We start from the raw sequence: 24,716 nt of genomic DNA, 5'->3' as shown, positions 1-24,716 counted from the left end.
AAAAGGATTACAAATTAAACTTCTATAATTATTGTCATAAATGCAAGGAATTCTACTATTTTACAGGGGAATACGAGCCTTTTACACGATGAGTAAATGTGCTTCTGTTGAAAGAGGACTGCTATGTGAAAAATACTGGTTACCATGTGTTCATATATGATACGCCTAAAAACTCTTATTACTGTATATTGCAAACAAACAGGGAAAGAACATATCTTATATATTATAAATTTCATAGACTTGCATACACCTTTTTCACTGCAGCACAGGTGTTACTGATAATATTAACAATTCACAAATGGCTCAGTGAGCCAATATGAACAATACCAGGTCTCCCCAGTGAGAAATGACAGCTTCAAATGTCTTGTTTTGTAAGACCAACAGTCCAAAACCCCTAAATATTCAGTTTAAAATGATGCAACATAGAAAAGCCTTACATTTGAGAAAGTTGTTTTGGCATATTTGATTGAAAAATGATAAATGAAGATTTTTCTGTCCTTATAGTGATTGTCTCAGCACTAATACGATACAGCATTTTTGGAGCTGGACCCATACTAACTGAGCTGAATAAAAGTCAAAATATCTGGGCTTTCTTTTGTTCATTTGTCATGCAAAACTGTCACAACTTTATGGAAGTGCTATACTAAATCAAAGAGTGCTTCTTCAAGGCATCAGCGGTGATTAAGAGATTTGTTTTCCATTACAAAACTTGGTCATTTCTCTAATTAAAAGTTACCAGCGTTCTTGAGTTCAACTATGCCTATTCCACTGCGGTCAAGTGAGCCCACATCCGCCGAGTGAGCCGCAGTTGCAATTCTAAATGCACCTCTATTCAAGGTGTTACGGTACGGGGGCCAGCTCAACGTCACAATATTCAAACAGCTATAAAAACAGTTCCATAGACTTGTACATAAATATTCCACTGCAGGCTTGTTCAGGGGGACCTCTGCTATGCCCATGTGCATGGCTTCAAAATATTACTGTACAGTTTTGGAGAAAATTAAATTCAAAGTCTGCTTGAATTTCATAATAATATTCACAATTTCACAATATCGCAATATTCAAACAGCTATAAAAACAGATCCATAGACTTGTACATAAATATTCCACTGCAGGCTTGTTCAGGATGACCTATGCTATGTCCATGTACATGGCCTTAAAATATTACTGTACAGTTTGAGAAAATTGAATTCAAAGTCAGCTTAAATGTCATAATGATATTCATAATTCCCCAATATTCAAACAGCTATAGAAGCAGATCCATAGACTTGTACATAAATATTCCACTGCAGTCTTGTTCAGGATGACCTCTGCTATGCCCATGTGCATGGCCTCAAAATATTACTGTACAGTTTTGGAGAAAATTGAATTCAAAGTCAGCTTGAATGTCATAATGATATTCATAATTCCCCAATATTCAAACAGCTATGAAAACAGATCCATAGACTTGTATATAGAAATTCCACTGCAGGCTTGTTCAGGGGGACCTCTGCTATGTCCATGTGCATGGCCTCCAAATATTACTGTGCAGTTTTTGAGAAAAGTTAATTCAAAGTCTGCCTAAATTTCATAATGATATTCATAATATTCAAACAGCTATAAAAACAGATCCTAAGGTTTGTATATCGATATTCCACTACAGTCTTGTTCAGAGGGACCTCTGCTATGTCCATGTGCATGGCCTTTAGATATTACTGTACAGTTTTGGAGAAAGGTGAATTCAAAGTCTGCTTAAATTCCATAATGATATTCGAAATTTCACAATATTCAAACAGCTAGAGAAATAGATCCTTAGATTTGTATATTGAAATTCTACTGCAGTCTTGTTCAGAGGGACCTCTGCTATGTCCATGTGCATGGCCTTTGGGACACAATTGGACAACATTGTTGAGGAACGACAAAACATGGCACTTGAATTACTCCGCGCATCACGTGTGTGACAGCTTTTCTTCATATTAATTTATATTGTGATATTGTACTATAAAAGATGTAACATTTCTATAATTCTTTTCATTAGTTTTTGACATCGAAACACAGTGTGCCATGTGTTCGGCAAAAAAGCCACCCACTCAGAGGCCTCCAGTCACTGAATGGGTAATGTGTTGTTTTAATTCATTTGATTTGTGGACCTAAGTTTTAGTTTTGGCATTTTGAAGATTTAACTGACAGTGGACAGGAAATGAGGGGGTAGAGAGAGAATTGGAACGTTATGTAACAAAAGTCACCATCCAGAGCCATATAAATAATCGCGGTTCACCCCTCCGCCATTGGGACACCCCTTGTTTTAATCTTGGAAATGCAAACAAAATGGTTTATTTTGTTAAAAAATTCGAGGAATGTGTGTATCAAAAAAATAAAAAAAACATTGGCCAAATAGACTTTATTGTCCATCCGAGCCACTCGGATATGTCCATGTACTCTGCCTTGCTATTTTATTTGCATTTGTACCATGGAAGCTGTAAAATTTAAATAGTACCTGTGCTATAGTTGATTGTCAGTCAATCAAAATAACATTTTACAAGCAATGAACATGACAATAAAATTAAATATTTGTTTAGTAAATGAAACATTGCAAATAGATGCTATTTGCGTTTGGGGTGAATTCATGTTTTAATGAAATTCTCAAATTCAATTGTTTCATTTTTTCTTTTTCAGATTCAGTGTGATGCATGTAACAGGTGATTTCATGCCGACTGCCTGCAGATAAACAAAACAAAACTGAACTGATCAACAAATGTTATTGGAAATGCATTTTGTGCAAATAAATCAACAAACATTGTTTCTTGTGGTTTTGGGGCTCTTTTTACATATAGTCCGGTCCTTTCGGGGTTTTTTTTATGTGTCTCGTGTCTCCTGTTGGTCTCTGTTACGTGTGTGTTTGTGCGTGCCGTGGGTGGGGCTTACAGCACCTGGGCTCATCTCCACACCTGCACATCATCTTCAGCACCTGTCATCTCATCAAGTCCTTCCTGTTAAATACCCCTGGCTCCATCTCTCCAGTTGCCAGATTATTTCACCATTTCAATTAGTATGTTGACTCTGGGCCTCTTTTAGCCCTCTCAACGATTTAGACTACTCTTATGCTTTACATTGTTTTTGACTGTTACTAACTCTTGTTCCCTGTGCCCAGGATTCCGTGCCTGCATTCCTGCCCAGCCGCCCCTTCACTTCACCGCTCAACATGCATTCAACTCCTGCTATACCCAAATCACCTGTGTTTAGTAAATAAAGTCCATTCCGTCACCCTACCTTGACGTCCCTGTGTCTGCGCTTGAGCCCAGCCAAAGCCGAACCCTAACAATATAACTATTAATATTAATGTATCTTTATACAAAATGACTAAAAAGACAAACGCTTCCATTAAGTGTTGATTCTCAATTTCGACGATCAATTTGATAATGTCTACGTAATATTATATGACGTCTTAATTGGCATAGCAGAGGTCCCCCTGAACAGTACTGCAGTGGAATATTTATGTACAAGTCTATGGATCTGTTTTTATAGCTGTTTGAATATTGGGGAATTATGAATATCATTATGACATTCAAGCTGACTTTGAATTCAATTTTCTCAAACTGTACAGTAATATTTTGAGGCCATGTACATGGGCATAGCAGAGGTCCCCATGAACAAGCCTGCAGTGGAATATTTATGTACAAGTCTATGGATCTGTTTTTATAGCTGTTTGAATATTGCGATATTGTGAAACTGTGAATATTATTATGAAATTCAAGCAGACTTTGAATTAAATGTTCTCCAAAACTGTACAGTAATATTTTGAGGCCATGCACATGGGCATAGCAGAGGTCCCCCTGAACAAGCCTGCAGTGGAATATTTATGTACAAGTCTATGGATCTGTTTTTATAGCTGTTTGAATATTGTGACATTGAGCTGGCCCCTCTACCGTAACACCTTGAATAGAGGTGCATTTAGAATTGCAACTGCGGCTCACTCGGCGGATGTGGGCTCACTTGACCGCAGTCCTATTCCCCATACTTCTATTTTCTAATCTAGTCTATTAATAAGTGTATTGATTGAATGCAGAAGTATACTGTACAGAAACGTCTGTTTGGTAGAGTAACGTTAGTTAACGTTAGTGTTTGTCACAACGTTACACAATAACAATATAAACAGAAGGCTAGTGGGTGCGCGCACACGCACACACACACACACACACACACACACACACACACACACACACACACACACACACACGCACAGTGACCACTGCCAGCAGTTCAGCGATAGATTGACTAGACTTAAAAATATAAGAAGTAAGTTATCGTATTTCTACAATCACACGGACGTTGCTGCGCAGACAGCAAAGCAACAGCACCACTTTACATAGAGCTCGCTAGTTAACGGCTAATATTTACACTTTGTCATCCAAAAAGTCTGATACTTCCGTATTTTCTCACAAACCTTTCTGACAGACAAGTTTCAGCACAGAGGTAAAATCCTTGCGTTGAGCATCCCACTGAAAGTCAACTAGATCCACGCGGCTTCTCGTAGACAAACCACAGCAGACGACGCACGAGCACTTCCGCTGTTCAGCTTCGCTCGTTTGGATTGGCTCCGCGGTGCCGCGGTGCATGCCGGGCTGGAGGCGGACAGCTGTCTTCAGTTCGTGGAGGACCGACGTCAGTGTTTGTGCTGGTCCGGGGAAGATGGCGGAGGCTGCGGCTGTTCCACCGCATCGGTTTTTCTGTCACTGTTGTAAGGGAGAAGTGAACCCTAAACTCCCGGTAAGGCAGACGCATTCTCGTATTTGTCCATCACACTCTCTTGTACAAAATGTGCGGTTGACAAGTCAATCTTTTTCCGAAATACCGATTGTTTCGCTCGCTTGCTTACAGCTAAACACTAGCTAGCCAGTTAGCAGTCAGCGGCGTTTGTTGTTGTTAACTCTAAATAAAACTTGTGACACTCCAAATGTATTGTCCAACAATAGGCATCAAAAGCAAACATCGATATTAGTCCGGGTGGCATGTTTCGGACAGTTTGGTCAACGCACTGTGCTTGACGCCTCGCTTTGACAGCTTGGGGATGATGTGTTTTGAACAACAGAAACCGCTCAGAGAGAAGAAGGTCTGTGTTATTCTTATTTAATTACATAGACAGTATTACTATTAGCTGACTGATATTAGGGTTACTTTCTTTTTCAGGGTTGTTTCTGTTAAAACACACCCTTGACAGGACGAGTTGGGGAATTTTCAGGAACATAAACACGTCGTTTTCAGTTTCAGTTGTGAAGTGAAAAGTGAGAGTAACATAATGTCGAGACGCTGACATGGTCCAAATCTTCCCAGGCCTTTAATAACCGCAGCATATATTACACGCATATCCTAGGTCCTTTGTATTTGTTAGTTCTCTATTTACACCCAATCGCCAGTTTATTAGGTACACCTCGCGTTAGTTAAAACCAGTCCAGCAGAACACAACCACTCTGTGCTAAACCCTATAGATTCATGAAGGTTATAATGGTTTTGTTGACACCGTTTTAGAGCGGTGTTCATTTCAATGTATTGGTCATTTTGGAAGCTGCTGTTTTCAGTCTGACTTATATGTGTTAAATTGACAAGAGCTGAACTGATTAAAAGATGAGGCGAAGAGAAATTTAACAATATTGATAACTTATTAATTGTCATTCAGTAAAATGCAAAGCATCTCAAATGTTAAGATTTCCAGGTTTTCATAATCTTTTTATGAAAGTAAAATGTATATAGTTCAGTTTAAGTCTGTTGCTTGTACACAAGCTATTTTTCTGTATCGTTATTATACTAACCCAATAAATTATCCATTTAATGATAAAATAATTGGTAGATTAACTGAATATGAAAGTAGACGTTAGATGCTGCACTAATATATGTTAATGTTTTACTTTGTCTATCCTGATTGATATAAACGAGGTGGACAAAAAGTACCTAATAAACTGGCATTTTCTATGTATCTGGCAGTCATTGTGTCAGTAGCTCAATCCACCAGATTATCCTGCTGTCAACTGAATTCATATTTTTATGGTGTGGTTGAGGGTAATTCCAGCCGGCCCCGTCATTGACTCTAAACTGGCCTGCTTGTCTCAAGAACATTCAATCCTGTGGCATGTCGTCACTGAGCCAGCTGACTGCAACACCCACACACTACTACATTATATCCCAAAGGGTCACATATCCATTTATGCAACAGGTATGATAACGTTTCTATGAGCATATGACATACAACTCACTTGTCAGGTTTTACTTACTGTAGGGGTTTTCCAAACAATTCCAAACATGGCCAGAGTTTTACATCCCCCAAATGTTTGTAAACTAAGCTAGTAAAGGATGTTATATAGTCATGTGAGCATGGTATTCTTTTGTTCTGTTTTCAAAAGCATTCTGTGAGCTCCAAATAGAACAGAGTTTAAATATATGCTATAAAATATTTTTTAACCTACTTTTTTCATCAACCTGTATTATAACAAACATATCAGTCTAATCTCTTATCACTTTTGCTGTATATTAAATTACCATTCATAAAACACTGGCCGACAGATACATCTGATATTATCCTTGCGAAGACAAACAGATTTTGTTTTGTTGATGGTCTGCATAATGTCTTTACAATGTTTTTATGATTCACTTCAAAGACCAAGTGTTCTTTTTCTTCTTCTAGGTATCATTATGTCACAATTTGGCAAATACGATATAGATATTACTTAAAAAAAACAACAATCAACTATGTTAATTTATCATGCATTACACAGCCTTTCACATGTGTATAACAAAAACCTCAACCATGAATTTTCTTGTTTGTTCAATACATATTTTCTTGTAATTTATTCATTTGGATAATACAATCCTACAACTATATCATCTCAAAGTGATTTTTACTCATTTTCAATTGAATATCTTGGGGTAGTGGACTGTTGGTCGAACAAAATGTCATCTTGGTTTTCTAGAAAAAATGTAATGTGCATTGTTTCCCTCCACTGCGACTTAATCTTTGTCGTGAATATTTCAGGAGTATATATGTCCAAGATGTGACTCAGGATTCATAGAGGAAGTAACAGAAGATTCCAGGTGGGAGACATGTATTATTATTCTATGACATAACATAATTCTCACTTTTAGTGTTGGCCTGGAACAAAAGCAGGTACATGAGCCGTTTCCTCGTTGTTATTAACAAGAAGACAGATGTTGTACTGTAGAAACTTGTCGGCTTACCCTGCCGTTTTGTCCCAGGCTAGCACTAAACCTGAACATGTGTATAGGGTTTAATGGCCGTTACTAATAATGTGTCTTTTGTCCCTTGTGTGCGGTTTCTCTCAGTCTTCTAGAGGGTGTCACTAACGGGATAGATGACGCAGCCACACAATTTGCAGAGGTAGAAGCTGACTTGACGGATTTTGGAGAGAATTGGGTGGGGAAGTGGGCGAAGAGGATTTATTGCAATCATTTATGTTTTTAATTAACTTGTTCTTACCCTGCACCGTTCTTGACTCACCTTTTTTTTCTTCTTTTTTCTCTTTTTTCCCATTGTCCTGCCTGCGTTCCTACCCGTAATCCCACTTTTCCAAAATCTCTTTCTTCAAACCCATACCGGTCTCCTCCCCTGTAGCTATGGCACCTGTTGTTACTGGAGCGGCCATTTACAGCAGACGGTGACACACCTGACTCAGAACCTCGGCTCCCTGGAGGGCGCTTGGGGGGTCTCAGTGACCTGGGGGGGTTGGGAGGGGGACCAATCGGGGGGTCAGTCCCAGCAGGCCTAGGGGGACCTATGGGGGGTCTACTAGGAGCCGGGGACCACTGGGGACCAGGACGTCCCCCTCGCTTGCACAGTCAGAGGAGATACCGGTCCAGAGGCAGCAGTAGACCAGACCGCTCGCCTGCTGTGGAGGGGTGAGTAACTGGCAGTTCAGTCTTGTTTACCATCAACTTGGCTCTCTTCTCCGCCTTGCATATTCCCACGTATAAAAATGACAGCGCTATTTGTGCTCTAACAATACTAATTACTCTTATTTTTGTTGATTTACATTAACGGTTGTATATTTTCTCTCTGTTTCTCAGGATTGTACAACAGTTTCTTGCCGGCCTATTTGCCAACTCTGGAGTCCCTGGCTCACCCCCCCTCTCATGGTAAGACGTCATTACAAGAGCATCACAGTGTTAGTGCTAGCGTCACAGTGCAAGTGCTATTTCTTATCAGCTTGTGGTGTCTGTGACTCTCTCAGGACAGGGATGCTGCACTCTAACCCAGGCGATTACGCCTGGGGACAGGGAGGGTTAGACGCCGTGATAACACAGGTAAACCAGACTTAGAACTTTATGTCCCTGTCACCTTTTAAATTGCTCTGCAGTTTACACATGTGTTTGCTTGTGTAGTTACTAGGTCAGTTGGAGAACACAGGACCTCCTCCAGCAGAGAAAGAGAAGATCTCTTCTCTCCCAACTGTCAATATCTCTCAGGAACAAGCAGGTTAGTAATTCCTTATTTTCCTGTTTGTCTTTTTAAATAAAGTACAAATTGCAATATTGCTCACGGACATGACTGAGTTTGACCTTATGCATGCAATAACTGTGTTTAAACAATTATCTAAATGCACACCTTGGGTTGGACCAGCTGTTTGCGCATCTATTATTAAGTTGGTATGAAAAGGCATACTAACTTCTTAGTAACTACGGGCTTATATATGCATACACAGGGACTCCTAATAAAACACTAATAACAGATCGGTCATCATGTAAATACATGCTTATTGGTTCAGAAGTCTGTGCAGCGCTTAGATACAGTATATAAAGTCTGTTGCTGCCTGCCAAGTGAAGCCGCTGAAACTGTGTCTGTTTGGAACAAACAATCCATTCACCTTGAGTATCAACAATGTGTTCCATAAATTACTTTTAGATGATGTGTTGTGGATCTGTTTTTCTTGACTTCTCGTCTGTGTATATGGTCATATTTTACCTATTTGCAATAGCTGACTTTGGAGAAATTACTCTCCATGTGTCTTTAGAAGTCAGGCATTTATCCTTTTGTAGAATTGTTTTTACTAATTATAAAAAAATATGCTTGATACCGTTAAAAGTTACTGCTAAAGAACTGGTCTGTAGCAAATCATTAAGTCAGTGATGATTAACACTATAAATCATTAAAAACCACGAGGGTATTGCTAAAACATGTCTCTTCCGCTCCTCTAGACTGCTGTATGGAATGTCCGGTGTGCAAAGAGGACTTCGCAGTGGGAGAGCCAGTCAGACAGCTACCCTGTAACCACTTCTTTCATTCAGACTGTATAGTACCATGGCTGGAAATGGTGAGTCATAACAAAGAGGGTTTAACAAACTCACAAAATAGATCTGACATGTGATACTGTGAGATCTTCACAGAGCTCATGCAAGTATTAAGACCTGAAGGTAAATTGAACACATGCTTTGGATGCCCAAAGTTGTTCAAAATAAAAATGTCCATCTGTTTATTTAAATTAAGGAACATTGTTGCCTGGTGCTACGAAGTGGCTCATTTGTGTTTTATAATAGTTCTCAGACAACAACGGAGGTTAATTGCCTAGGGGAATAACCTGTATCAGAATATAAATACTTGTTAGTTAATTGGCTCAGTTCACTGTAGGGTTTGGTCATTTTAATCAAATAAGAACATATATTAAACATTCCCAGCCTTAACCGTAGAATTTCCTCGAAAGATTTTCAAATTTAAAATCAACAATACATTGTTAAAGATGCAGCATTAAAATCAGAGCATATCTAGTGCGTCCACATGGCAATGGCTGAGCCGGCAGTTAACGGTGCCAACAATGCAAACATCAGCGCTAACGCTGTTAACCCGAGGATGGGCGCTGTGCTTCCGTGACCACGCAGTTGGTTGGGACGGCGTTGTCGGCTGTATGAGCGCAGTGCAGAGCAGCGACCGGGAGCTAACCAGTTGGGTACACACTCATGCTTTTGAAAGGCACACGTGGCCGGCCAAGCTACGTGAACAAAGCACAGAGAAGCTTGGATTACAACACACACAAGAGACACTTCATTCAATGTTCTATTGGCTGACCAGACAGAAAGACCCTGGCAGCCTGATAAGACTATAATAACGAGTTAACTTTTAAAACAACTCTAATGTTGTCTATATTCTGTTCTGTGGCCACTCAGCATGACACATGTCCAGTGTGTAGGAAGAGTTTGAACGGAGAAGACAGCAGCAGCCAGCCCCCATCAGAGTCCCCCACCCTCTCCATGGACCCCCGCACACAGGAGAGATGGTCCTTCTGAGACACCCACCCGTCTCATCCCTCGGTTATCCTCGCCCACATCCAACAACACACCGAGAAGACAAAGCGCTTATCACTTTCCTCTTTTCATCTCTTTTGCCGTCTTAATCATCTCAGTCTGATATTTTTTGTACTTTTCATTTTTCTATTTTAAAGCCTTTCTCCTCAACCATGTATACAGATACCCGTACAGACGTCTTAACAGTCAGTTGAGGTCTGGGAGATCTCCTCTTTATTTTAGCCTCATAAAAACCAGCCTTGATTGATGATGATGATCAAGCCTATGTCTTCTCTACTTCCACCTCTAAAGCAAACTCCACCTTTCTTGAAATGCACTGCTGCAATCCACTATTGTGGGGAAATTCCAGTCTTTATATCACATCATGCCCTCTTTACTCAGAAAATTTGCTAAATCCTATTACTGAGCCCTATATGGTATTTGGGAATACTGTTGGGGTTACCTTCACTCATTTAGCATCTACAGGGTCTGGACTTAACATGAACACCTATAACCCTGCAATACATGTTATGTTCATGAAAGGTATATCAATTTTTTGAGATTTTTTTTTTTTAGGGAAGATCTTGATTGAACTCTGATCATTTATTCTGGTGGCGTATTATTGGATTGCATTGTAAAGGTGTTCATGTTATTGGGTCCACTCTCTGTAGTGTACTTCAATAAAAGAACAGTTTTTTTTTTTTAGGAATCCTGTTGAGTCGCTGCTGTTTAATGGCCACAAATGGAAGCTGTGACATTGAATGAGCGCAAGAGATTCCTTACACCTTACGGGTAAAAGAAAATATACCAGTAAGGGAATAAAATTGTCCCACTCTCGTCTATTAGATTAAAACAGTCCTCCTGGTGTATATATATTATAAACAGATGGCATCCCTCTGTCGTTTTATTCCTCCGTTTATGACTGTCTTTTGTTTCACTTTTTTTTTTTTTTATTATCACTTTTTTTGATGTAAATAATTTTAGTCCAACAACTTATGGTTTGCAAAGGAAAAAAAACTTTGAGAATGGAGACACAAATGTGAAATTACCTGGTTATCAAACTGTATATTATATATGAAAAAAATGTCTATGATGTATTAATAAATTGACAAAAATGGTCATAGTTGAATTTTCATTGTTCTCACCCTCTTATTTACGGCATTTGTTCTCAACCCTGGGTGATTGTACCCAAAAATACTTATGTGGAATAACAAAATTATTTGCGCTTTATTTAAAAGGAAATGGCAACAAAAGGCATTTACAATTTCTGTACATTATTTATGTCATATGACACTTGCTTCAATATGACACTTGAAGCATCTTATTAGCTGGAAATCAAGGCCGTAGTTACACTCTGGCTCAGGTTAGTCAGGTGAACTGATACATTCATTACTTTCAGGTTCCCAATAAGACTGCATAAAATGGCTTTTGAAGGAAAATCAAATGATTTTAAGTTATTCATGTTTGAAGTTAATTTTAGTGACTACTGAAATCACTAAAGCTGTGCAGAAAAGCACGGCAGATTATACAAATGTGGGTGAGTGGCTTAATAGAAACAACACATTCAGAGTAACACAAGCTTTGCTAAGGAGGTTTTCAACATGAAATGTGCATAAAACATTTGTCATGTGGTCGAGGTGTTTGTGAACTTGTATTAATGATCAGTGTGTGTTCCAAGCCAGTGTGAGCAAGGAGTGAGCCGGTGCAGTGGAGGAGATGTAGCCCACAGCGAGATCCCCGACTTCAAACTGGATCACTGATGATGACCTACAAATGGGCCGCACAATTAATCAAAATTTGAATGAAATTGTTCAGATAGCACGATATGAGGTAAAGTAGTTGTCCTGGCCTACACAACATATTCTACAGACCTAAACTACATCTTGGTCTGGTACATATCTCTGCAAAAATACTGCCATAATCATTTAAACATGTTTTAGAATGAGTATAATGGTGTAAAAACGATCATTCCCTCGAATATTACAAATCATAACGCAATTTAAAGATACGGGAAAATAATGGCAATTACATTTTTTTTTTAACATTGTTCAGCCCTACCTAAAAAAAGTACACAGTTAAGTACAAAGAATGTCTTGTCATTTGCACATAAAAACATCACGTACCTGTTGAGTATGATGAGCACTACTGAGCCATCTGGTCTGACAAAGGCAGAGTATTCCAGCTCTGTTTCCTGACTGGTGGACACTCCCACTCTCTGAGACCCTTCCCACAGGAACTTACTGGATACAAAGGAAGATCTCATTAGACCTGGTAATGATGGAACATGTGAAAAAAGCCATTCAGTGTGAAAAAAGATCATGTGAGAGCCAGTTTAATACCTGAAGTGGGCCATGCTGTAGAAGCTAGGCTGCTTGTAAAAGACATCCCGCTGTGCATCCACTATAACAGGGCTGTCCACAAAGTTTTTAACCCAGTTTGGCCCACCAGTCTGATCCAATGCCAGGTTCCAGTCAGTCCAACCCACCACATAGTGATTTAGGTCCTGCCGAGGGGAAAACACAGACAGTTCAGCATCTAGTCTGTGCTTTGCAACTTTGCACGAAGAGGTGTTGTTTTGTTTAAATTAATTAATTGGACTGGTACTTTGTTTAAATGCCACAAGGAACCGCACGTCTACACAAACAAATCCCTCCTGACTCTCAAGATATCTAGAGGCTGAATGCCGCCATGCAAAATACATAGAATGGAGGGAGTCCAATTTCATTTGGGAGAGAGTGAAGAAAGAAGAAACAAAACACCAGTTCCAGCATGCTTTGATGGCCTGCGGGTAATTTCTGAAAACTGTGTGCAGCAACTTGTAAACCTGCACCGTCGCATCGAGGGAGGTGATTCACCTTTCAGCAAAAGCTCACAGCTTGTCAAATCTGTCACAGTGGATCTGACTGAACAAGCCTCATGTAACAGATAAGATGATCTTACCTCTATAATGTCATGTGCGTACTGTTCCGCCCGGTCCCAGCTACCCAGCTTCACCCCTCTGTCTAGTGCGCTCCAGCCTGAACAGGCCTCTGTGGCAAACAGGTAATACTCTGGGTAGAGATGATGGATGACTCCCAGGCTTATCTCTGCTGGGACGAGGCTGTCCATGTACCAGTGAACTGCCACGCCATGAATGAACCTTCCTGCATGAATATCATTTAGGACCTGGAGGGAAAGTACAAAATAAAACACCTAAAATGCATGCGGGGAAATGACTTTGTCCTCCCCTTTCAGGATATCTGCAGGTACATAAACACATTAAATTTAGTTTCTTCCTCTTCAAAAAAAGGCCTCATATGGAACTAAAGAGTAATTGTATTCTCTTGCCTGTTGTTGAAGGTAAAGTTTGTCAGTTAAATATTTTTTTATGTGAATGCAGGCGGTCAGTCTTGAGTCCGATGCAACAGTGGATTGTAGCTACAATTTTAGCAACAACGTAACTTAATTTATCATTTTTTATTGGTTAATCCATCCTTACGTTTCAAGATGCTCATTCAGTCCCGGCTGCATTAATGTTATTGATTATAACATTAGGAATGATATGATATATTACTGAGAAGAACTGTGTAATATAATAAGATATAAAACAATCCTTAGTTGCAGCCCTGACAAGATAAAGTCTCGGCTGCTGCACAAAACAAACCCCTTTCTTCAGGTTGATGCCTTCTGATAGTTTTAGTATCTTTCCTCCAGAGAATAAAGAGTAAATACAAAGTCCTGTATTCCTGCAGCTGGTAGGTGACAACACTTTTCTTCAGCTATACCCAAACACTTGCTTCTTACTTGATATCTTCATTATTTTGTTGAACGTATCTTGTATTGTACCAAACATTATAATAACTTACCATGCTAAGATCTTTTATTTGTGTTTACTATAGTTTCCTTTCTTGCACTGATTTATGTTGAAAATCCAAATTCTTTGCCTGCAACACCAGCCTCAGGTATAACAAACTTTCCCATGACTTTACCCACTATCTCTCCGTCCTTGGACTCACCACTTTGGCCCAGTGAGGCAGCAGCAGGCGGTTGTCATCCAGGATGAGGACGTGTGTGCGTGGGTGTGAAGAAGCATGCAGGGCAGGGCCCAGGTCCAGAGCCACCCAGTCCCTCTGCTCCTCAGGAGTGAAGCCAAGAGCCTGGAAACTGCAATAAGATACTTTTCAATCTGTTGTGCAATTTATGATCCATGGTGATGGTTAATTTGGTGTAATATAATGTGAGGAGAAACCTGTAGTTTGTCATCTGTCCTGCAGAGGGCTCATTCCCCGTTGTCAAAGCCCAGAAGGTCAAGTTATATTTAGCATATTCCTCAAGGAACCTGAGGGGAAAGAAAAATAGCAACCATCAGAATAATTTCCCCTTGTAAAAAAAAGCATGTGACATTGCATTAAAGTAAAGCCCCACGTGTCACCTGATGTAGTACTGAGCCCAGGTTTTGTGCTCCTTGCCCCCAGGCTGGCCCTTCAGGGAGCCCTTTCCTATGAGAGCACCGTTAGTTTTCATCCAGGCGGGGGCGCTCCAGGCGCTGGCCAGCAGAGACAGGGGGCCAGGAGATAAGGCCTGAGCTCGCTGCAGGAGAGGGATCTGAGAGGAGGAAGAGGAGAGATTAGAGCGACGGAGTGATGGACATGTGTATGCGAGAGAGTAGGAGAAGAGAAGGACCTTCATCTTGATGTCCTCAGGGGCCAGTGTGAAATTGTCCAGGTTGTAGTCTCCAGGTGTGTCAGCATATGTGTACAGGCGGGTGGAGAAGTCACAGCTGGCCATTGGGACGCGCACCACGCTGTAGCCGATGCCTGCCAGAGACACAGCAACATAATCATTCAGCGACCTTCAGATTTAATCGTTGTTTGCTTTTTGTTTTGAGCACATAATAAATATTAGCAGTTGATCCCAGAATACAGCTATCATTTTAATGTGATTGTGTTTCAAATAAAAACATGTGTATTACAAACAGTCATGAATAAATAAAGAAATAAAGAAAGAAACAAGAATAACAAATGTTTATCTTATCCCAGGAATTTGTTGGCACGTTGTGCTTTTCTGATCCAACACCCTGCTATTGCACATAAAAATGTGTATTTTTAGGCGATTCCTTTTACTGAGTGTACCTTCGGGGGAGAAGTACTGACGCAGCAGCTGATCCTGTGCACCAGCAGAAAGAGACAGTATGTTAATGGCTGCTGCATCGGTCATAGCTCCACCGAATCCCCTGATCTTCTGGTACTTCTGGTAGGGAACGATTGTCAACCTGAGGCCTGAAAGAGATCCATAAAGAGGTGAGGCAGATGCTCTGCACCTGCTCCAGCAGACTGCCCAGCAATAGACAACATAATCTCTCACCTGCACCGGTACTGTTCACCTGGACCTGACCCCGGCCCGCCTCCAGTCTGCTGCCAGCCCTGCTGGACAGGTAGGAGGAGTACTGGCCCAGTGGGGGCAAAGTGACTGGGCCCACACTGTCACAGTAGGTCGAGTTACACTCACACACCACAGAGTCATAGCCAAAGTTTCTAGCAACACATGCATTGCTTTCTGGAAGGAGAAGAAGTCACAGCAATATGATTTTCCGTCTGTGCTGGTGAACAGAAGGTGTATGATTGCATGCAAAGGAAGAGGATACAAGCATTGGGACAACCTGTGTTGTGTTACCTGTAGAGATCACTTCTGCCGTGAGGAAAACAAGGGCCAAAAGCACAGGGGATGGCAACAACAACGCCATTTTATCTAGAAACAAAGAACATCTAAAACACAGATTCAATCAGTATCTGGAAGCACTTCAGACTGTAAAGTACAAGTGAATAAAGACGCAACTTCTGCATTCATTTAGCTGAGACATCACATTGTATTGTCAAGTCGTCAGAGCTCTGAGGAGATCGTCTCACATCAGTGGACGCAGACAGAAATTAAAAACAAACTCACACTCGGCCGTCACTTCAACTTTGACCGATCTGCCATACCAGCGTTTCCTCCGTCCACTTCGTTTCTGCGATCCAATGTGTTTTTGGCCAGTCATGTGACCTTGTAAAGTGTCACGTGAACAACTGTGCAAGAATCTGAACCGCCACCAGGTGGCGTTTGGCCATAAAAGCGTGACGTCACAGACCCTCTCATACAAGGTGTTTTGTTTCTAGACGCTGACAAAGCCCATAAAACGTCTTTTGAACATGTTTTAGTATAGTTTTGTTTTTATTTGGGAAAATTGTAATATCGTTGTCAAACTAAAACACAAGACCTCTTAAAATAGAGATTTAAGACGATTTTTGCATCCCTTTCTCTCCCAGTTTACCCATCTCTATCACACATAAAGAGATTAACTAAGTGGCAGATAATATCTTTTCATTCCTAAATAATGTTTTTCAGATTCCTATAGTGATTCAATCTTCTTCCAAGGCGTCTATCTGGCTTTCATGACAGAACTACTTGCAATTAAAGACTGGATGTTGAATTCAAGTTTTTTCTCCTTTTTTTATTTTATTCAACATTTTATTATCAAAGTTACACACATGCATCATAATTTACACATATTAAAAGGTATGGACATTTGTATATTTATGTATTTCTAGGACACTGATATTTGTGTGTGTGATATTTATGTGTGTGTGTTTGTTTTAAATCTTTATGTAACTTCATAGGAAGGCACAAATTCTGTCCAACATCGATGGGTTTCTGTTGCTCAAAAAGATGAGTTCTTTCTTTCCTTCTTCTGTTCGACCTGATGAGGGAGAAAAATATTTTAAGTTACTAAAACAGCATCACTTAAAAACATTTTTGTTGTATAAGAAAAGCATTCACAGTATCATCACTCACTCTGCGGATGCTGCAGCCACTGGCGGTCCATAAAATAGAGGTAACTGCTCTCAAACTCCTTCTCGCTGTAGTTGGGCACCGACACCGGGACGAGCGGGTCCATGCTGTCAAACCCCCTCTGATGAGCAAAACCCAGACAGGAAGTCAACATATGTGACATCAAACATCGATTTAAAAAGCATGTTCAGGAAAGAACGTCTAAACACTTTTTTGATTAAATGAATCACAAACTCACACATGAATCAGAAAATACAGACAAATATATCATCATATATAAAGCACCACAGGCCCAGTTACTAATTCAAATAAATTGAGATATTCATACTTATTTTAAATGCAGCGTTGAGAAAATTGTTGATAAGATAAACAATAAAAATTCCTGAATGTTTTTAAAGTAAGGGACAAACTTTAGTTGAAAGTTTTCTATACATATCATTTTTAAGTCTCTAATCAGGGATAAATAACAGAGGTCTAAATTATTCATATTATGCAAATATAGCATCTATAGCATTTTTTGAAGGGTAAGACAAGAATGTTATACGACGCCAAAATTGATTTTATGACATGCAGATATCAAAAGAATATGGCCGCTATAAATAATGTAACAGCATACTGCAACAACGAGACCACTGGTATAACACTGCAAACAGGTACAGCTTTTGGCATAAAACTAAATGAACAAGGTAGACGGGATCGGGATGTATTGACGATGAGGTTTCTGTTCAGAAATGCAACTATGAATGAAGTTAGAAAAGAGACGGAAAGACTAATCTGCTGTCCGAGCTCGAGGCCGAGTGCTACAGATTATTATGTAGAATAAAATGATCTCTGACCTCTCCCAGCAGCTCTTGAGGCAAGTAGGAAGACTTTGAAGTGTAGAGAGACCCCGTCTGAGACAGAGTAGTGATGATGGCGCCTCCAGTCTGAGACAAAAAGAGTGAATGCTAATGGGGTAGAAAATCTGAGATGTAATATCATGTATCTGTGGTAATCGGCATGCAGTTCCCTTACCCAGCCACTCGTCATCAGCTTTCTCAGGTTATAAACCAAAGTGAGCTCCTCTGGCTCCACCTGATGACAGTAAGAAAGAGAGACACAAGCTGAAGGAGAAGCATGAAGACAAAAATGAGACATGACAGGATTGTCTATGGGTTTCCTCACAGCGCTCTTATCCTCCTTCTTGATGGTGGATCTTCCCCACAGGGCGTTGACACCATCCACAGCCACAGCCAGGCGGAAGTCTGAGTCTGGCTGCCCGCTTTGCGTCCTCAGCTCCCTCATCACCGCCCCCACCACATCACTGCTGCTCTTCACACGAGATATACCCTACAGCAACAGAAACTCCATCAGACCCCTGATGACGAGCTCTTGAAAGCAACTAAATGGCAACTCCACGGATTCAACACATCAAAGTCTGCTTACAGGTCTTGAAGGGTACTACTGCATGTTTGAAAAAAGTTGTATAATACGCATCAGCTCGTACATTTGCTGCTACGAGCGACACGCACTCAAATCTCCAACTCAACCGTTGACAGTGGAGTTGCATTGTGGGTTGTAACAGAAGGAGATTTTCACAGCACGATCTGATGGTACCATCTCAGAAAATATCATGTTTCACTGTATCAACATTATATTAATCAGTTACAATGACCCTTAAAGGAATGAGAACAGAATTATAATAAACAGAATTATAAACCTGTTAAAAGCATGTAAGTGTAATATATTACATAAATAAATGATATAGCTATTTCACATATTTGCGTCACTATAGCATGTTAAATTAAATACTAAAATAGCTTTTACAATAATGTCTGATGACTATAGGAGCGAAATAGCTGTGACAGCGCAGCCAGACTGCTCCTGTGTGTATCCTCAACTCACTTCAATACCGTAGATAAGCAAATCTACAATGATATGATAACAGTCAGTATGCCATGATATTGGTAAACCAATACAACCCTAATAGTGAGCCATGTAGGCATCAGGTTTTGACAAGAACAATGTATGGAATAAAAAAGGTTATCTCTATTTTATTGTCCATCATGAGACAATGTTATAGAAGTGAAATGCTAAATCGGTGGATTCTTTTGTATAGTATCAACAAATAACTTTGTAGGTCAAAATCTGAGCCGATGAGTTATGGTCGGAGCAAACAGAAATTCCATGCCCCATTTCCTTTAGCAGGTGGTTTGATACTGGTTTGATTTATTTGGTCTAATAATGTGCTGTCAGGAGGCTGGCTATTAATATCAGATCTAATTAATTAAACAACGTGCTCACAGTATCACCAGCAGTGTCGGAAAATATGTTTTTCTCATGATGGAGCGAATGATTGATTGGAAGAGGGGAAACATTCCCCGACAGAACATAACTCTACTGCTCTTTTCTGCCTTTGTCAGTGAGTGTGGAACAGAAGTATTGTGCTGATCCATCCTCATGCTCAGTTCACTGGCTATTGATCACCACTAAGCGCAGTCAAGGTGAAAGATGAAACTTTAAAGACCCCCTGTGGGGAAATCGGTAGGGCAGATTACGGAATGGATAGTTAACAAAAACCAAAAAAATTGATGGGAAGGTCTCAGAGGACAAGATAAAACTGCATCCCAAATAAAGACTGTGTGATAAAACTCACCTGATCCACCAGCTGCCCGAGTGGACTTCCCTCCTCAGTGAACTCTCTCTTTGTCCATGAATAGCGCTGCTTTGTCTTTATCTGGGACAGACGCCGTATAGTTTCATACACAGCACAGTTCCATTGACCATGTTCAACACTCCTTTCTACAGGCTAAAGAGCAATAAAGTACTTAACATGCCGCATCCTCAGTACATTCAAATATAAAACGTTTCTCTCAAATAACATCAAACCGTATCATACTGTTATATAGCTACTCGGTCATTCAAAGACACTGTGCTACAAACTCTGTCTTTGAGAGTGGTGCATATGGGGAAATTCAGGTGGTGTCATAAACCAGTTTAATTATGTATATCAGCATGCGACCTAAACTGCTGTGAAGATGCTTCAAGGCTCATTTAGGTCTATAAATGCCTCCATGCTTGTTAATAATGTGACAAATTATGTAATACTCCACAAGCCTTAATTTTGACGATGAATACTCAGTCATCAAGCTCATATTGTAAAATTGCAACCTATATAAATATCGCCTGATGTTTCTAAAAGGCACACTGCGTAAAAAGATCCCTACCTTTGAAAGGAAGTGCTCGTTGGTGATTCTGAAGTTGCGTAACCAATCGATGGCTTGTAATGGCTGATCAAAGCGAGAGGTGTTGTAGGAGGACTGCAGCAGCTCTTTGCAGTTCTTCACCCACAGGTGAGCTGTATAAGAAAAAACAGAGATGGAGGAGGGTCACCTTCTGTGCAGTGGGAGGAGCCAGGCCCTTCTGCGATTGCCTTTGTCTCACCATCAGGAACATGCAGCACCAACCATCCCTGCGTGTAGCAGAAGTGGAGTGCGTGACAGAGAGACATTGTCTTCCCACTGCCCTTCAACCCATCTGAACAACTTGATAAGGTGAACAGCAGGTTTATCAGAAGCATCAAGAGTAGGATTATCTGCATGTGTGGTTGTGATCACGTATTGTAAAGGATACAGAATAAATATCGTAGAGAAGGTTGACTGTAGTCTGCTTTCTTCAGGTAAGAGATGACCTCTAGAGCCGGCTGCCTCACCATCACACAGGCTTCATTAAACGTCTTTGTCTAAAAATTCAATTAAAAAAAACATTTGTCGCCATGGTACATTTAACCAAAAACAATCAGGCCACAAAATACTATTTATGAGCCAGTAAGATTAAAATAATGAGCACGCTGTCACGCACATACCTGATGTTGATAGCGTCGAGGGAGGCCGTGAGGGAACAGAGTGCGGATGTGTGCAGAGGGCAGCGTGTAATACTGGCCGATTTGATTCTGTGACTGACAAGCCTTGAAAGAGATAAAATATGTGAGTTAAACAGCTAAAAATCAGGCAAATGTGCAGACAACTGCTGCTACGAATATAAACCTGCTGCAACTAGGAAGCTGTGCTCTGTTCCCCTCTGCTTGATAGCATTATGATGACATTTGGATTGCTCAAGTCAGATTTGCTTACTGGATCATTCTCCTGTGTTCTGAAAACTGAAAACGGCTCCGGTTCTGACGCCACAGCCACAGCCTCCTGCTGCCGCCCACATCCACTGGCATGAAGGGACCTCACATGCGTTACCTACAAAAAAAATTATAGAATGAATACTAAGAATCTAGAACAATAATCTAAACAGAACCTATGGTGCTGCATTGATATGCGACACGTTCAAACAAATATAAACCTAATAAATCACAGTACAACACAATAATACACTGATGGAGAGCCGAGTGAAACAGCTTTTACTGTAATCTACATTAATCTGTCATTATTGCTTGGATATCGAGAGGGAATTTACAAAGAATAATTTACTAGAAAATTATGACAAAATCAGAACCATTGTATTGCCATGTATGTTTTCACATACAAGGAACTTGTCCTGGCGGGCGGTGCATAACATTTAACAATAATGCAATTGATGCTTTCTGTCCTCTGGGACTGAATGGACGCATCCAGTGTCTACATCTTAAGGTTGGATGCTGAATCTTAACTGAGCACATAGACACCTCTAAGATCTGTTTTTTTATTCATCATTATTAGTGAAATATGCAGTAATGCTCTGGATTGAAAATGTGCAATTTGCTTTGCTTGATATTCCTTTTGAAAATGTTTTAAACAGTTTTCAAATGAGTGTAGCATAAATAAACATAAACTTGGTATTGGCTGACATGATGAATTAACCGACTGTCAATCACTACATAATGTGCATTTTCGGAACATGTAACGTACACGCTGAAAAAAACAATACAGGTGTTTTGCTCCAGTTTAACGTCCCAGAGATATTCTTGCATCCCCGCTTTTCTAAACCGAGCAGCTGAACCAGGTCAAACACATCTTTTAAACAATGTGCAGACACATGTTACGTGTCTGCAGCTCCTCCCAAAGTACTCAAACCTAAAGGGCTCTCACCGTGTGCCGGAATCTGAAGGACAGTCTGTGCAGCGCCATGATCTGAAACAAGGAGCACGAGACCACTTTAAGTTATAGTTCAGGGGTCGCAGGTGCCAATGAACCAGGTAGTGTGTAAAAACACACCAGTGTCCTTTAACCTTGCGTAAACACGCAGCTAGCCGCTAAGCTAGCTGCGGTCCCCAGCACGTCTCTAACAGGCAACGTGAGCAGCGCGGAGGAAACGTGTGTTGCACTTTACCTGCGATTCAGTTCAGATTCACTCACGACGATGTCGGTTCAGATCATCTACTGATCAAATGTCCCCGGAGCGGACGAAGGAGAAGGGTAAACGTCACACCTCCAAATCAATGTGCCAGATCTGTCATGGGGACCGCCATCATGCAGCTCGCAGCCGGAAGTGACGTTACACCATCACAAACCTTTGTAGCCAATCAGGAGGCGCGAGAAGTGAAGAAAATGGAGTTTGTTATACTTTGACACATTTCACCTGTAATAATATTAATGAATGATGTTAGTTGTGACAGCCCCGACATAATTAACTGTTTGAGAAGGAGGGTGCTCTTTTCAAGCACAAAACACACCTCTTGAAAGGATTCATGGGAGATGTTGCCAACTTTTGTCTTTTGAACCAAATAGGCCTCCAGCCTTTTAAATAGTAGATCTGTAGTGGCTCTAGGGAGATTAAGATACAAGTCACAAGCTCCTGTTATAAAGTAGCATGATGAAAAACGAATGTTTTCCATCCAGCTTTTACCTGCTTTAACTCCTTATTTTATTTTCTTAAGCGTCAATTTGCTCATTATAATGTTCATATTTGAAAATGAATAATTGTTTCTCTATTTTATGACTTACATTATTCACATTTTATGGAGATATAAACTCAACATTTCACTTTTTTTTACAATGAAACTATCAATTGTCAAAAACAGAAAATCACTTTTAAATAATACTTTTAAATAATACTTTCCCATTTAGCCTGGGATATACAGACTCCCAGGACCCCTAAAAATGTGGGTCCTTGTGTACACTGTACTCGATAGGAACTCCTAGTTGACAGGACACATACACAAAGCAGAAGAGGTGGGAAGTGAGGTTTTGGGGTGAGCCATAAGGACCAATAAACATGTTCTCTTGGCACCCTAAAGACATTATTCATCTGGCCATGCATTGAGGCAAAAATGGATTACCAACAGCCCCAGTATACCCAGTTCCCTGCCCCAGGTTCAATATGTGTCATTGGTATTGTCATTTTATTAATTTCTGATTTGCTCTCCACATTTTGCAAAATGCACCAATGCAGCACCCTTATGACAAGTCCTGCATCATTACCTTACCCTGAAGCTCTGTCTTGTTGAAAGACCCTAAAACTAGTTTTAAAAACCTTATTGTGATATTGTCCTTATGTGTACATACAATATTCTTAAATAAAAATAAAAAAATTCATTTGAATTTCCAAAACGCATTGTAAATCCCGCTACATATTGTGGTTGTTTACTGGGTTCAGGGGAAATTCATGAGTCTGTAGTGTGCAATTAATGTGCAGCTATTTGGAGGTTAGAGAGTTTCATTGATTGCAGGAAGAACAAAGGGCCAATAGGGGCCCAAAAGCTCATGTTTGTCACGACCCATAATGAGTTCATCTGCCCCTCTACAGACCTATAAACAACAAACCATCAAGTGTTATTTGCTACTTCTGCTTCATACTAGATAACATTGTAACAACAAATAATAATACAAATAATAGTAAAGTAATTTCTATATAATAATTATGACTATCATCGTTATTATTTATGTTAATGTATTTCTAGATTACATTATGTTATGTTCATACTAAAAAACGTGTGTAAAATCTGTAAATAAGTTTTAATGTAGCCCTATGTTAGATAGATGTTGTGTCATTCCACTGAGTGGAGGAAAACATTGCTTGTTTTGGTTCAATATGTTTAAGTGATAAAAAGCTCTCACATATCGATGGCCAAAGTGCAAAACCTCCTAACTGCAAAACTATTCAGAAGAAGTGGGGGGAACCTCTTATCTGCACTTTGTGTATTTATTTATTTTGTTTTATGTATTGGGTATCCTTAACAAATAGCATTCTGCAAGAAAACAACAAAATAAAAATATTCTCCAAAAAGTTAATTTTTAAGAGGTTTTGCTCTTCAGCCATCGATGTCAACTTTTGAATAAGTGCTTCTTCCAGTCTGCCTTTCCCTCCTCTCCCACAGGAGTAAACTGAGTCCCGTTACATTACAGTGACACAACTTTTGAGCTGCACCCCTAATTCCTACCACCACCTACTTTAGACAAGTCGTCGCCATTTTATTAACCGTCTAAATAGCCCTCCCCAATCGCCTATTATGAACCGCATAGAGATCCTGTGCTGTATTCGCCGTTTTATCCCCTCCTCTGGCCACACGAAAATGGCCACGCAATTGCATTCCCGCACATCCACCAGCCCCTCTGCACTGTCACAGCCCGTAACCCCGCACACACACACGCTGCTGCATCCCGACACGTTAACAGCTCGCGTGAGCACAATCTCACCCATTATTACTGGCGAGGAGCAACGCAACTTTCCCGAAGAGAAGTGGG

At 40.3% G+C, this 24,716-nt stretch overlaps 3 protein-coding genes across 4 annotated transcripts; 1 reads left to right on the top strand and 2 right to left on the bottom strand.

The window, feature by feature from the left end:
- Positions 1 to 4,639: 4,639 nt before the first annotated feature.
- On the top strand, positions 4,640 to 11,379 carry rnf115a (ring finger protein 115a). Its single transcript, XM_079227612.1, has 9 exons — positions 4,640 to 4,746; positions 7,004 to 7,062; positions 7,312 to 7,366; positions 7,601 to 7,884; positions 8,053 to 8,121; positions 8,217 to 8,289; positions 8,368 to 8,461; positions 9,181 to 9,296; positions 10,144 to 11,379. The coding sequence occupies exons 1-9, from the start codon at positions 4,669 to 4,671 to the stop codon at positions 10,261 to 10,263; spliced, it is 948 nt and encodes a 315-aa protein (XP_079083738.1). The 5' UTR covers positions 4,640 to 4,668; the 3' UTR covers positions 10,264 to 11,379.
- A 110-nt stretch (positions 11,380 to 11,489) lies between these two features.
- On the bottom strand, positions 11,490 to 16,252 carry gba1 (glucosylceramidase beta 1). 2 transcript variants are annotated; one of them, XM_079227778.1, is made up of 12 exons: positions 16,183 to 16,252; positions 15,913 to 15,987; positions 15,604 to 15,795; positions 15,372 to 15,518; positions 14,923 to 15,056; positions 14,672 to 14,844; positions 14,489 to 14,578; positions 14,256 to 14,403; positions 13,201 to 13,425; positions 12,600 to 12,763; positions 12,384 to 12,500; positions 11,490 to 12,027 (listed from the first exon to the last, which is right to left on the bottom strand). In XM_079227778.1, exons 2-12 carry the CDS (start codon positions 15,980 to 15,982, stop codon positions 11,922 to 11,924), a joined length of 1,566 nt encoding a protein of 521 aa, XP_079083904.1. In that variant the 5' UTR covers positions 15,983 to 15,987; positions 16,183 to 16,252; the 3' UTR covers positions 11,490 to 11,921. The 2 variants fall into 2 exon arrangements, with proteins under 2 accessions (XP_079083904.1, XP_079083903.1); XM_079227777.1 differs by having other exon boundaries at positions 15,913 to 16,004; positions 16,183 to 16,250.
- A 489-nt stretch (positions 16,253 to 16,741) lies between these two features.
- On the bottom strand, positions 16,742 to 22,476 carry LOC306745056 (small ribosomal subunit protein mS29-like). The gene is made up of 13 exons (XM_079227787.1): positions 22,363 to 22,476; positions 22,122 to 22,163; positions 21,180 to 21,293; positions 20,912 to 21,013; positions 20,680 to 20,788; positions 20,491 to 20,583; positions 20,274 to 20,404; positions 19,703 to 19,783; positions 18,232 to 18,396; positions 18,082 to 18,141; positions 17,904 to 17,993; positions 17,071 to 17,188; positions 16,742 to 16,975 (listed from the first exon to the last, which is right to left on the bottom strand). Exons 2-13 carry the CDS (start codon positions 22,158 to 22,160, stop codon positions 16,890 to 16,892), a joined length of 1,188 nt encoding a protein of 395 aa, XP_079083913.1. The 5' UTR covers positions 22,161 to 22,163; positions 22,363 to 22,476; the 3' UTR covers positions 16,742 to 16,889.
- Positions 22,477 to 24,716: the final 2,240 nt, after the last annotated feature.

The sequence above is a fragment of the Taurulus bubalis genome (genome assembly GCF_910589615.1).
Source record: "Taurulus bubalis genome assembly, chromosome: 12".
In the NCBI taxonomy this organism is placed as follows: Eukaryota; Metazoa; Chordata; class Actinopteri; order Perciformes; family Cottidae; genus Taurulus; species Taurulus bubalis.
The sequence above is the reverse complement of the archived record's forward strand: the minus strand, read 5'-3'. Positions and strand labels throughout refer to the sequence as shown.